A 14,409-nucleotide genomic window follows, 5' to 3' on the forward strand; every position below is an offset into this window, starting at 1 on the left:
TATTATCAGTAAAAAGAAAAATGTTTCCATCGATTTTTAAGTTAGTGATGTCATTTATAAACATTAGGAAAAGCAGAGGACCCAGTACTGAACCTTTTGGTACTCCACATACTGGACTGTGACTGGAGTCAGTATCATTTGCTCTAACTAATTATTTCCCAGTCCTCAAGTAAAATTGGAACCAATTCAATGAAATGCCTCGAATTTTATAGAAATTTAGATTTATTAATAAAATGTCGTGATTTATACACAATCAAAAGCTTTGGCATAGTCACAAAAAAAACTGGCAATAAAGATTATTGTTTAGTGCTTATTAGACCTAATGTGGCACAGAGAAGATAGCATCGCTGGTATATTTATTAGATAAAAAGCCGAACTGACGTTGTGATAAAATGTTGGTGTTAACGAGAAAGGACATAAGTTGGGTTTTTATAATCTAATCTATAAATTAAGTCTCTCCATAATTTTGGATAAAACCGGTAGTAAGGCAATAGGTCTATAGTTGTAGATATTGGATTTTTCACCACCCTTATAAAGAGGAATAATAATGGCTGTAAATTTAGGCTTATACAGCACGTATCACCTTTAATGAAAAGTCGATGCAATCATCTAAATAAATAGAATAAAAAAAAATTGATACAAGACTGGATGAATAGATGGAAAATCAAAGTAAATCAAGTCTAATCAAATTACATTCACGAACAGAAGCGCCATATGCCCAAGAATTATACTGAACGATATTCTACTAACAGTAAAAACAGAAGTCAAATACTTGGGAATGACACGTGACCAAAAGCTCACTTAAAAAGCACACATATTATTTACAAATAATAAAATTAAAACATACTTTATTCCTTAATTTCAGTTTTAATTTTAATTTTAACTTCAGTATTAATTTCAAACTCAATTTAAAAATAATTTAATTTGTTAGTGTTAGTATTGGGAGTATTATCAGTAGATAATTTCTCCTCTCATGTATGTACAATTTACCAAAAGCCTTCAATAACATATTGTAAATTTGCAAATTTAATAAAAAAAATGTTCTCTACTTATATTTGATATGTGCGATATTATTTTTTGCAAAACATCTAAGTCTAAGCTATCTGCAAAATCTACTGCATAGTGGGCATATATAATGTTATTTAGACGCACTGCGTTGACTAATACCTTTCTGTAGTTTTTCCAGTGCTTGATGGAAGATATGTTCAGAGTACATATTAAATAACACCGTAATATAAATTATACGTATATGATTCTTAAGTCTCTATCATCCAAGTCCACTTCTTTTAAAGTGGTTATCAGCATATATCATGTTTTACTCCATCAAATGCCTTTTTGTAGACGATAAAACAAATATAACTATACGTCACAATTGACATTATTGCACCTCTGTATAAGCACATGTAATTTAATGTAATTAACTATATCTAAAATTTGTAATATTTAAAATAATATTTAAATTTGTAGCATTCGAAAGAAACGAACTTCTCATAGAGTTATTAGACACGGACAAAAATATTAGTTATGCACAATATTCAACGTTCTCAATCGGTTGCGAAAAGGACGGCTATCCGCTAGAAGAACTTACAGGATACTCAGGCAATGCAGGGGATGGCTTAGCAGCCCATATCAATGCAAAGTTTACAACACTGGATGTGGATCAAGATAAACATTCTGGAAATTGTGCACAAATGTGTGGTAAATGAGTTTTTGTTTTTAGTAAATAGCAATATTGAAATTTATTAGTAATTATGGTAGGCTGCGAAAATATTTATGTAAGGAATATTGAAAGTTTGGTTACCAACTGAATTATGGTTAAAAAAGTATTTTTATAAAAGCTTTTTATTAGTGGTTATGGCGGCAAACATTTCTTTATCTTAAGTTGTATGCATGATTTTTAAGGTCTGGCTGTCCAGTTTCTAATATTCAGTATCCAGGATGGTTATTATCTTTCAATACCTTAATGAGACACTATTTTTGCCATTACGATTAACTAACTAACATTACGAGTACAGTACTTTTCCTTGCATATAAGATGACCCAAATAACCGGTTTTTGTTATTTGAATTATTCTCAATAATTGATATCCTATATTTAGTCCACTGCAAACTTCTTCATTTTTTTTTGTGTAGTCCAATTAATTTTCATAATTCTCCGCTACATCCACATTTCAAATACACCTTATTTAGACTCTTACTTTAGATTCTACGTTTCGAATCTATAGAGAAAAACAGACCAAACAGAAAACAACAACAACAGACTAGAGAATACAGGAAATCTATTCCAGGCTCTAAGTAAAGAATATCTCAACAAACAAAGAAATATCACAGTAAACGAAAATGACAATATATAAACAATTATAGGCCGATACTTGCATACGGAGCAGAAAACTGAAAATTTCAAAAATAAAAAAATTGAAAAAATTTCGTACAAAAATTATTATCGTCGAAACATAAATTTGACTGAGGGCAAGTTAAAAAAATATGAAGTACTTACAAATTAAACTTTTAGAACATGAATTTGTTTCAAAGAAGCCTTGTAGATGTTTAATAAAGAACAAAAAAAAAATAGAATTTCATATAGGACAATAGTTTAAAGCAAATTTAATAGAAGAATCATCTTCTCCATTTGTTTACATTGGTTCTTCAAAAAAGATGAAGAATGTAAAACCAGATTGTGTAATGATTTTCGTGAACTAAACAAATTAATTATTCGTGAACGGCAAACTCCTGAAACAGAAAGAGATTTTACCTAAAACAATAAATTCTGCTTTTTGGTGTATTTCAGTTCGGATAAAATATAAATATAAAACAGCTTTCGTTACACAAAATAGTCATTGGAAATGGAAAACATGTTGACTTAAAACATCCCCAGCAACATTATAAAAAATTTTATAAAAGAAAACATAATTTAAACTCATTTTGTATAAACTACATAAATGACATTTTAATATTATTGAAGTTATACTTCTATACGCGCATTCGACGTTGGAACATTGTACGGGAGTGAATCGGCAAAATAATTACATATGTAATATGTAGGTAAGAGATAGACAGAAGATATATTTTCTCTCTCGAGAATAAAAATGTTCCTTTTGTAAATATATTTAATATTTATAATATTCTGAAGCTATTTTCTTGTGGCATGTTAAAGTAATTACTATTTAAATGAGAATAAGCCACAATCAAAGGTTAAAGTACGTTTATTGACGTTTCAATTTCCACTTCGGAAATCGTTCTGAAAATACAAAACATTAGTAAATTAAACAAATTTTGTTTTATTGTTACTTGGTGAAAAATTCTTCTTCTTCTTCTTCTTCATGTGCCTTGTCCGTTCCGAACGTTGGCAATCAACATGGCTATTCTGACTTTGTTTGCGGCAGATCTGAATAGTTCAGCAGATGACAATCCGAACCATTGCCGCAAGTTTTGGAGCCACGAGTGTCTTTCTCCTCCCTGGACCCCTTCTGCTGTCTATTTTTCCTTGAACGATTAGTTGTAGTACTCTATATTTATTATGTCTCATAACGTGACCCAAGTATTCCAACTTTCTGTTCTTTATACTTATTCCTACCTCTCTCTCTTTACCTATCCGGCGTAGTACCTCTTCGTTGGCCACGTGCTCAGTCCAGGATATACGTAATATACGTCGGTAAGCCCACATTTCGAAGGCCTCTACTTTTTTCATCAATGTTGCGGTCATTGTTCACGCCTCCATTCCATATAACAAAACCGGGAATATATAACATTTCAGAAGTCGAATTTTGAGAGGTAGGGCGAGGCTTTTAGAGGTGAAAATTTGCTTCATGCTAGTGAACGATGCTCTTGCCTTTTCTACTCTTATACGTATTTCCTTCGCTTGATTCCAATTTGAGTTAACTGTTGTTCCCAAGTAGATGTACGAATCCACGTGTTCAATTCTTTCATTGTCTACTATCAGTTGCTGTGGTGGTTGTTGGGTTTTGCTTACTAACATCCATTTGGTTTTTGTGATATTTAGTCTGAGTCCGTATTGTGCACTTGTTTTTTGTATCTTACACATTAGGCAACTCAGTTCCTCCATGCTACTTGCTAGAATCACAGTGTCATCAGCATACCTTATGTTATTAATTATTTTTCCATTTATCTTTATGCCTTCTGTGCTTTCTTCCAGCGCTGTCTTAAATACTTCTTCTGAGTATATATTAAAGACAATAGGAGACAAGATATAGCTTTGTTGTACCCCTTTCTTGATCTCAATTTTATTGGTCAATGTAGATCCTACTTTCACTTTAGCTGTTTGGCCCCAATAGAGACTCGCTATTGTTCGAATGTCTCTGTAGTCGACTCCGATCTTATGGAGAACTTCAATTATCTTTTCGTGCTTTACGTTATCGAATGCTTTTGCGTAGTCTATAAAGCATATGTACACGTCTTTGTTCATATCTCTGCAGCGTTGGATGAGTACCTGTAGACTAAAAAGTGCTTCTCTTGTCCCAAGAGAATTCCGAAACCCAAACTGCGAATCTCCAATGTTATCCTCGCATTTTTTGCTTATATTGTTGTAAATAACCTTGGTGTATGCCTTCGAAATGTGGTTAATTAGACTTATCATCCGATGTTGATCACAAGACTTTGCTTTTGGTTTTTTCGGTATGGCAACAAAAGTTGACTCTAGCCAGTCTTCAGGAAACTCCCCGTTGTTATAAATATTGTTAAAGAGTCTGACGAGTGAGTCTAGAAATTGACTGTTTGTTTCGCACAGCATTTTCAATACTTCCCCGTATACTTTATCGTTGCCTGGTCTTTTGTTATTTTAAGACCCTTTATAGCATTCTCCACTTCTGATTTTAGAATAGAAGGGCCAGTATCATCATTGCTCAGTGTGTACCCACTAGGACGGTCATCATTAAACAGTTGTTCCACATAAGTTTCCCAGATCTAACTATTTTGTCGGGGTCTAGTTGTAGATTTCCATTATCATCGCTTAGCCCTTTCGATAAAATATTGTAGCTTTTCTTTGTTGTGAGTTCCTTTATCTTCTTATTAAATTCTAAAAATTCTTACTAAATTCTTCTTAAAATTTAATTTTATCTGACTCATTTATATTGACAATTCAGACATACATTATACATTTTAAAGTAGACGACTTTAAAAGGATATTGCCAATATTGTTGAGTTGCGTTCCTGGGACGACTTTACTTGTAAGATAATTCATCCGATTAGATGAAATCAACTTTAGCTTAAGAATGTCCGTCAGAAAAAATCATAGCATGTAATTCGTCTTTAAAAAGACAAACACATGCCATGATGACAGAAAAAATCTCTGTTAGTGATTCCGTAGTAAATTATGAGGGAAAAACCAGTGAAAAAACCCCATAATACTATCCCGACATGGTAAGTATTTGGTCGTGCATTTAGTTTACTTTTAATAAACACCAAATTCTGATTTTATATGTTTGTTATTTAAAAAACTTAAATGATGTATCCTCTAAATATTACCGACTTACTAATACTGGTATTTTCTTTTTAATAACTTCCTCTTTTAATATGGGTAACCAGATCCTACTACATTCTGCCGAGGAATTTGCGACATAATTGGTCTCATTTAGCATAATTAGAGCCGCTATTTTGAGTTTTCCATGCGTTTCTTTTAGTACTATATTTGAATCATTCCATTAAACCCTAGTCATCAATAAAAGGATAATAATTTTTTAATAAAACAGATAACAACATAATAAAACAGTTAACAAATGTTTTTCCTCTAAGAACGAATTTTCGTTGGAACAAATTATTTTTATCTCTATCGTATAAGGATTTAATGATTCCCTTTTTAATATTTATATTTTGATTTGATTGGAAATTTAATTGGTATATAAATATATGCGATGTAATCTTGTGAATGCGACTGCACTTTGTGAATGCGATCAGTTTTATTTAGGTGAAACATCAAGGCCATTAAATGTTAGAATAAGTGAACATCAATCTTATATTAAAATTAGAGAATTTGCTAGATCTCAAATATGTAAACAAGCATAGGATAATGAACATAGGGTTCAGTGGAATAATTCAAATATAGTACTAAAAGAAACGGATGGTAAAAAGAGAAAAATCAAATAAGCTAATCTAATTATGCTAAATAAAATTAATTGTGTCGCAAATTCCTAGGGAGAATCAAGTAGGATCTGGTTACCCATGTTAAAAGAAAAAGTTATTAAAAAGAAAATACCAGTATTAATAATCGGTAATATATATATATATATATATATATATATATATATATATATATATATATATATATATATATATATATATATAGGATACATAATTTATGTTGTTTAAATATCAAACATATAAAATCAGAATTTGGTGTTTATTGAAAGTAAACTAAATGCACGACCAAATACTTACCATGTCGGGCTAGTATTATGGGTTTTTTTTCCCGGTTTTTCCCTCATAATTTACTATGTAATCACTAACAGAGATTTTTCACTGTCATCATGGCATGTATTTGTCTTTTTAAAGACGAATTACGTGCTATGATTTTTTCTGACCGACATTCTTAAGCTAAAGTTGATTTCATCTAATCGAATGAACTATCTTACAAGTAAAGTCGTCCCAGGAACGCAACTCAACAATATTGGCAATATCATTTTAAAGTCGTCTACTTTAAAATTATAATGTATGTATGAATTGTCAATATAAATGAGTCAGATACAATTAAATTATTAGCAGAATTTTTTACTAAGTAACAAAAAAACAAAATTTGTTTAATTTAATAAAGTTTTTATTTGTATTCGTAATGTATTTTGAGAACGATTTCCGAAGTGGAAATTGAAACGTCAAGAAACGTACTTTAACCTTTAATTGTGGCTTATTCCCATTTAAATTGTAATTATATTTAATATTTATTAATGATATTATTATTTTATATTAATTCGGTAGATATATACAATTGTCCAAAGTCTTTTATAAATAAATAATTGATCCTGAAACTTCTATGATACAATAAATAAATAAACACAAACACAAAATACAACCAAAAACTGACATCTTAATCATGTTCTTGTTAAATAATGACATTGATTAGCCACCTTATTATTTAAGGTGACTGATCGAATGAGTTGAAGCGCGGTATTAAGGACCAGAAGTCTCGATTTCGATCCCAATGAGGGAATATATTTTTTTAATTATTATGTTCTGATTTTTGTCACTTTGGTTTTAAAAATCAAAGAATGAAAAAATCATAAAAAACTATTTTGTTTATCATTCAATATTCATTGTTAATAATATCATTGTTATTTTAAATTTCTTTTATGTATATGTTTATATGTATGAAGATAAATCTCACAAAAGTTCGATTTTATTTTTAAATAAGATATTTTGGCATATATATGATACTAGTGACGTTATCCATCTGGGAAGAAAGAGTTATTCTTTCACCGAGAGTTAATTTAATTAGATTTCCACAATTTAGTGGGGATTTTGAAACGGTGCGGTACCACAAAGAATAAAAAAAATCCAGGGTCCTAATGATTTATACAAGTGTTTTCAAATAATATATTAATTTCTTCATGGTCCCATTTAAAAGTATCTTACAAAATGACGCCAAGACTCTATTAATAAAACTGAGGCTTAGTTCAGTTACCTAAAAATTTAATAATTCAAGTTTTAAGTTTCAGAAAAAAGTTGTTTGAGTTATTTCGTTTTTTTTTCACGTTATCATATTGAATAAATTTATTCATTTTCGTTAGAATGTATAAATGGATTTTGTTCTACAAAAATTTTGAAAAAGCTTGATTTCCAGTTCAGCTTTTAGATCATTCAATAAGTTTATCCCTCTCTACCGGCTTCTACTTTTAAACAATGACGTTATTCACTAACGCTGTTTTCGTCGTTTTCTGGGGAGACGTTTTATCGCTTCGGCCCCCGCCTCACTTATAATAATATACAACGCACTTGCAATAATTATATCCTTATCCGACGTCATTTTTAACAATTTTCATCAAATAAATAACTGCCACGTCACGAATCGCCAAAATTATCCGCGAAACTGATCGAATGACTGCAAACGAATTCGTTAGCTGTAATGTGGATGAAAGACTAAATTTTTCATCGAACGTCGAAAATATCGAATGAATTTGGTCAAAGGGCTTCGGTCACATGCGTTCGTCAGATGTGTACGCGCCTTTAAAAGTAAAGTTATTCTTAACTATTCGTAACAATTTTTTAAATAAATTATTGTTATTCATTTGTAAAAAGTTTTTATATGCCAAAGGTCTTCTATTAATAATTCATTATTCAACATATTTAATATTCCTTTGCCTGACCCCTTTCCTCGATTCATTTTTTTCTCCATATACGCTTTTTTTTTAAGAAGCGCATGATTTTTTCTTTAGTGCTAACATCATTATTACAATTAAACTGCTGCACATAATTGTAGCATACTGCACATAATTGTAGCTTCTTTTTAACAGCCATTGTTTACCTGTGTGTCTACTGCTTTCTCGCAAAATTACATTTTAAAAGTTTTAGTCTAAATCTGTCTTCAGAATTGCTTCCATAAGTCTTTCTATATGATCTAAGTGTTCTTCAAATGATAATGAAAAAACGGGTGTGGCAATCCAGTGGCACTGCCGGTAGAAGTTATACTTCTATACACGCGTTCGCCGTTACAAATTTATATGGGAGTCAATCTGCACAATCATTACAAGTAATCATTACATAGGTTAAAGAGAGCAGAAACAGAAACAGAATTGGGTATATAGGTATATGGTGCATCGTTTGCTTATATAAACAACATTTGACCTGTAACAGGAGTATAGTAAATGAAGAATTGAATCAATATTTTAATGAAAAGTAATGAAAATAAAATACCAATATTGCTAATGTGCAGCTACATTGTGCAGCTATGGAGTCTTGGACAAAGCAGTGAGAAATCAAGTACAAAAATTAAATAGACTGTCAGGATGAATTAATAACACTATATGGCGAAACAGACACATTAACACTGAGATGAAGTCAAGAAGTTATAAAGTCAGTGTAAGACCAATAATGACATATGCCTCAGAAACAATACCTGACACAGCCACAACACAAAGGCTACTGGAAACGGCAGAGATGAAAGTGAGAGTACTAAGAAAAGTTACAGGAAATACGCTGAGAGATCGAAATAGAAGCGAAGACATTAGAAGAAAATGTACCGTATAGTGTATAAGCGAATAATTAAAATGGATTAACCCCATAAGCAGACTGGGGGAGACACGTGTCGTCAAAATAGCAAGCCGTAAGTCAACAGAAGTATTGGACGGCCGGACAAAAGACGGATTGACAACCTTCCATAGATGTATTAATTCGCCAATAAACAAGCAGAATTGCTTACAAAGAATAAGAATAAGAAGAAATTCGATAGGGTTCAACCTTGGACCAAGCTATGTATCAAGTTTCAAGTTTTTGGGATTTTTCCTTTATAGTTATAAATAGCACATAAAGGCAGAAAAACAGATTCAGTCAAAGGGTTAAAAATTTTAGTATATACCTAGTTTGTTCTCATAAATTGTGGAGATAATAATTACAACATATTAAACATATTAATATGTTATGTTTTTGACCCTTTTAATATTTACTATTAAGGACTGAATAGTTTTTGTCTGTCTTTCTGCCTTTATGTGCTATAACTATAAAGAAAAAATCCTAAAAACTGGAAACTTGATAGATAGCTTGATCCAAGGTCGAAACCCATTGAATTTCTTCTTCTTATTCTTATTCTTACGCGCCTTACCTTAATATTTCATCATTTTTAGTACAAGAAATAAGAAAATGCTCTAAGTTGTACTGTATCTAATTTGTAAATACAATATTTTTAGTACTAAATTCAGTACTATTTTTAGCATAATGGCAAGCTGACCTTAAGTAGGTTTTATATTTGTTATGTTGTATAATATTTTATATAATAATAAACTTGTTTTAGATAAGTTTAAAATGTTATCTTTTCTCAAAAGTAAGAGTATAATATTACATTTATATAATATATATAAATATATCTTTATTTATACATATATTTATATATATATATATATATATATATATATATATATATATATGTATAAATAAAGATATATACATATATATATATATATATATATATATATATATATATATATATATATATATATATATATATATATATATAAAGGATCACTCAGAAGAGTGGTGGGTTTTTTCGGTCAAAAGGTGGAGAAAAAAGACAAAGTTGATGGCTACTTCATCTATTTATTGAAGACGTTTGGCTTTTTAATCATCAGAAAGCATCATCAGTTCATCTAAAAAGAACAATATGAAAAAACCATACAAGCATGGAAAAGTTGTTACATTTCTCGATACATATATATATATATATATATATATATATATATATATATATACATATATATATATATATAATATATATATATATATATATATATATATATATATATATATATATGTATATATATTGTTATGATATGTAAAATCGAGAAAAATATTGGGTTGATTAAAATATTTCAAAGTTCAAAAACATTAAAATAATTCAGATAAGTAGGATAATAACCAACAAACATTTCGAAGAAGGAAAGTTATTAAATTCTTGGATTACCTGTACTAAACAAAATGTAAGCTATACATAAATTATTTCTTTGTTATACTTGAGTGACCCCCATAATTTTAAGTGAAATCCAAAGACAATTGAACCGGGTTTTCCAAATACATTAATGCAGTGATTAAAGACAATAGAAGGGATTTTAGAAAGAGGTTTTTGTTAGTTTTTAAGAATTATAGAAAAATATTATTAGTAAATAAGTTTTAGGAAATTTATAATTATAGATAAAAATTTGTTTGTTATCGAAATGAAAAAATGGGGGAATTGTGCCGAGTTTTGATTGGCGGAGATTGAAAAAGGTGGGATAGATATGTAGGAGTGAGAGTTTGGCTAGATTTAGGAGAGAAAAAAGATAATCAGTCAGTTTTCCAAGTCTGTAAGATGAACAGTGATTGTTCTCTGGCGGTTCCCGAAATGTAGCAAGCAGTAGTGTTGAATGTTAGTGAGTTTTTGTGGAGTTAGTGTATCTGACAGAAGCTGAAGCAGCAAAATATTGTAAGTCATATTTCTCTACTTATATTCCAAGAGTCACTGTTCAGGCCAACGAGAGATTCAGTTTATCGTAAAGAGAAGATATTCCAAGAGTCATTTTTCACTCGGGCCAACGAGAGATTCAGTTTATCGAGAGGAGAAAGGCTATCATAATTTGAATGATTTGTGCTTTTGAAGGAGATCCTTAAGGACGATATACTTGCAACAATCTGTTGTAAGATTGCTGATTACATAGGGAGCGGTTGAGAGGAGATAATATAGTCTACAAGGAACAAGGATTTGGACCACTCATCATCAGAGAGAGATATTTTTGTTTTCTGCAGTTTTTTCTTTTATTGCTAACACAATTTTTACACCTAATTTAGAAAGGATATAGATATTTTGATTAGGCGAGTTAAAATAGTTTGGGATTTTGAGATTTCAATTAATATTGTTTGTACCATTAATTCTGATTGTTCACGTACGTAGAAAAAAATTTTGAGAATCATTATATGAGATTTGTTTATTGAAAACTTTTGAGTGTGAATTATTTCATTATTTTTATTTCAATATATAGTGTTAGATCATATGTGTTTTTTATTATTCCGGTATTCTTTGGACCTTACCTTTCACATGTAATAGCATAGATATTGAAGCACGAATTTAACCCTGAGATAAAAGAATTAAAAATTGTGATAGAGTCATAATCATATCATTTAAATAATTTTAATTAATCAAAAAATTAATTAGCTAATTATTGCTAGGCGCACCAAGACTTTAAAGATCACAATAATATATATATATATATATATATATATATATATATATATATATATATATATATATATATATATATATATATATATATATATATATATACATATGTGCATTTATATTTGAATATGCATTTTAAAGTACAATATTAATTTTTCTACTAATATAAAGAATTTCGTAGAAAAAGTGTATTCTACGAAAATGTAATGGCTATTACTCACTATAATCAATTAGAACACTCGCCTTCGGCTTGTGTCGCAAACTTCATCATCGTAAGTAACAGCCATGATTACATGCTCGTTGAATGATTTGACTATTTCGAAATTGTTTAAATCAGTTACGAACTATAAATAAGTGCCTACACAAAAAAACACAAGTACTAAAATATGTTATGTCTTAGGAATAGATAAAGAGAAAATATCAAAAGGAGACTAGTGTGAACTTAACATACTATAAATATATGTTTTAAGCGTATTTTTGATTTTTTTATATTTAATTTTTCTATGTCGTAGAGGGTGCTTGGTGGTATGTAGCTTGCCATAACAGTAACCTTAATGGAAAATACATGATAGTAGTGCTTCCTGCTGCATATTCAGCACATGGTCTTAACTGGTATCTTCTGAAAAACGCACATGTTAATCTGGCTGGTTCCAGAATGCTGATCAGGCCAGTTGGAGAGTAAATAGTTATTAATAAAAAATATGTGTATTAAAAAATGTGTTTGTATAAGAATATTTTAATATAATTTTTGTTTTTTTTTTTGTATTTTATTTTACCTAAGATGCTTTTATTAACCTAAAATGATTTATTATCTTGAAACAAAAAGGTTTTACTTACATCTTGTAAAAATTCTATAAAAATTTGGCAGAGGTAATATATTCTTCTAGTTCCTGTTATCGATCGTTGGATATCATGTTGGCTACCATATTCTCTATTGTGACTTTATTGGCAGCAGCTCTAAATAACATTATACTCGATTTTCTGTATTATTATTTTGGATTTTTAACCATGATGTTCTTTGTACCTGATAGAAAATGATATTAAAGATAAACAACCCGAAGAACAAGCGGGATTTAGGGCCGGACGCTCCACTATGGATAATATCTTCACATTAAAAATTGCAATGGAAAAACGAGTGCAGAGAAATAGAGAAACTCATATAGCTTTAATAGATTTGGAAAAAGCATATGACAGTGTACCGATCTCCCAACTATGGATAGAAATGGGTAACTTGAAAATAAACCCAATTCTTATTAACGCCACTCAAAAATATTACGAACAAAACTTTGCAAGAATTAAAATGGGACAAGAAATCACCTCTCCTTTTCAAACAACAAAAGGACTAAGACAAGGCTGCTGTCTGTCATCCACCTTATTTAAAATCTATTTGGACAGATCCTTAGTGAAATGGGTAAAAAAATGTAGAAACATGGGAATAACGGTGGAAGAAAACAAGCTATATACACTTTTCTTTGCGGATGACCAGGTAGTAATTGCCGAAGACAGCTACGATCTTAGCTATATGGTAGGAAAACTACAAGAAGAATATGAGGTGGCAGGTCTAAACATGAATATGACAAAATGTGAATATCTCTCAGTGGGAACAGATGAAATATGTGACCTAGTCTTGGAAGACGACAAAATCAAAGGCGTGCAATCCTGCAAATATTTGGAAGTCATTTTCAACAAGAAGGGAAATAGCGCAGATGAAATCAGGGAAAGAATAAACAAGGGCAGAGCAGCGACCCGTGCCTTAAACTCTCTTCTCTGGCAAAAAACAATTCGACGAGAAACCAAAAAACACATTTACGGTAGTATTGTCCAAAGTATTACACTTTACGGTTCGGAAGTATGGGACGTCACCAAAGCTAATAGAAACAAACTTATGACGACAGAAATGGATTATCTGAGACGAAGCTGCGGTAGATCGAAACTGGAGAGAGTTAGAAACGAACAAATAAGAAACGAAATGAAAATGGAGAGAAATATCAATGATGACATAGAAAGAAAACAATTAATCTGGTTCGGACATGTTAAAAGAATGCCAGAGTACAGATGGCCTAGGAGAGTACTGGAATGGATCCCTCCTGAAAGAAGAAAGAGAGGACGACCACGGAGAAGTTGGCGCAACGATATTGATGAAGCAATGGCGGCAAGAGACTTAGAAGAGGCAACTGCATATGACAGAAAAAGATGGAAATTGGGGGGCGGAGAAGCGGCGACAGCCGTAATAAATCCGTTATTATATATGTTCTTTGTAGCGTTTCAATCAACCAATTGAACGTGACACCAAGCTCCGCTTGGTACTTGTCCCCCGTACTCTATTATTCCAAAGCAACCTCATTAAATTATAAATATTCTTAGTAGCCATTCCATCCTATATAAGCCGATACAAATTTTTACTCGCTCTATTTTCAATCATATCACTACAATCATTCTACAATGAAACTTTAGTCACACAAATGGGTTAGTGTCTTAGCCGTATACACGGGTAAGTATCTTTTTCTAGATTTAGGCTTCTGTTTTTTACTTGTTTTCTTTTGAATA

General features: G+C 30.7%; 1 protein-coding gene across 1 annotated transcript in view; it reads left to right on the forward strand.

Moving 5' to 3' along the window:
- LOC140446798 (microfibril-associated glycoprotein 4-like) overlaps positions 1-12,608 on the forward strand; it is a 38,513-nt gene extending 25,905 nt beyond the window's left edge. The window contains exons 5-6 of the mRNA XM_072539389.1: positions 1,468-1,698; positions 12,375-12,608. Coding sequence (XP_072395490.1) covers positions 1,468-1,698; positions 12,375-12,544 — 401 coding nt within the window. The 3' untranslated portion in view covers positions 12,545-12,608. The remainder of the gene's footprint in view (positions 1-1,467; positions 1,699-12,374) is intronic.
- Positions 12,609-14,409: the final 1,801 nt, after the last annotated feature.

The sequence above is a fragment of the Diabrotica undecimpunctata genome, chromosome 7 (genome assembly GCF_040954645.1).
Source record: "Diabrotica undecimpunctata isolate CICGRU chromosome 7, icDiaUnde3, whole genome shotgun sequence".
In the NCBI taxonomy this organism is placed as follows: domain Eukaryota; kingdom Metazoa; phylum Arthropoda; class Insecta; order Coleoptera; family Chrysomelidae; genus Diabrotica; species Diabrotica undecimpunctata.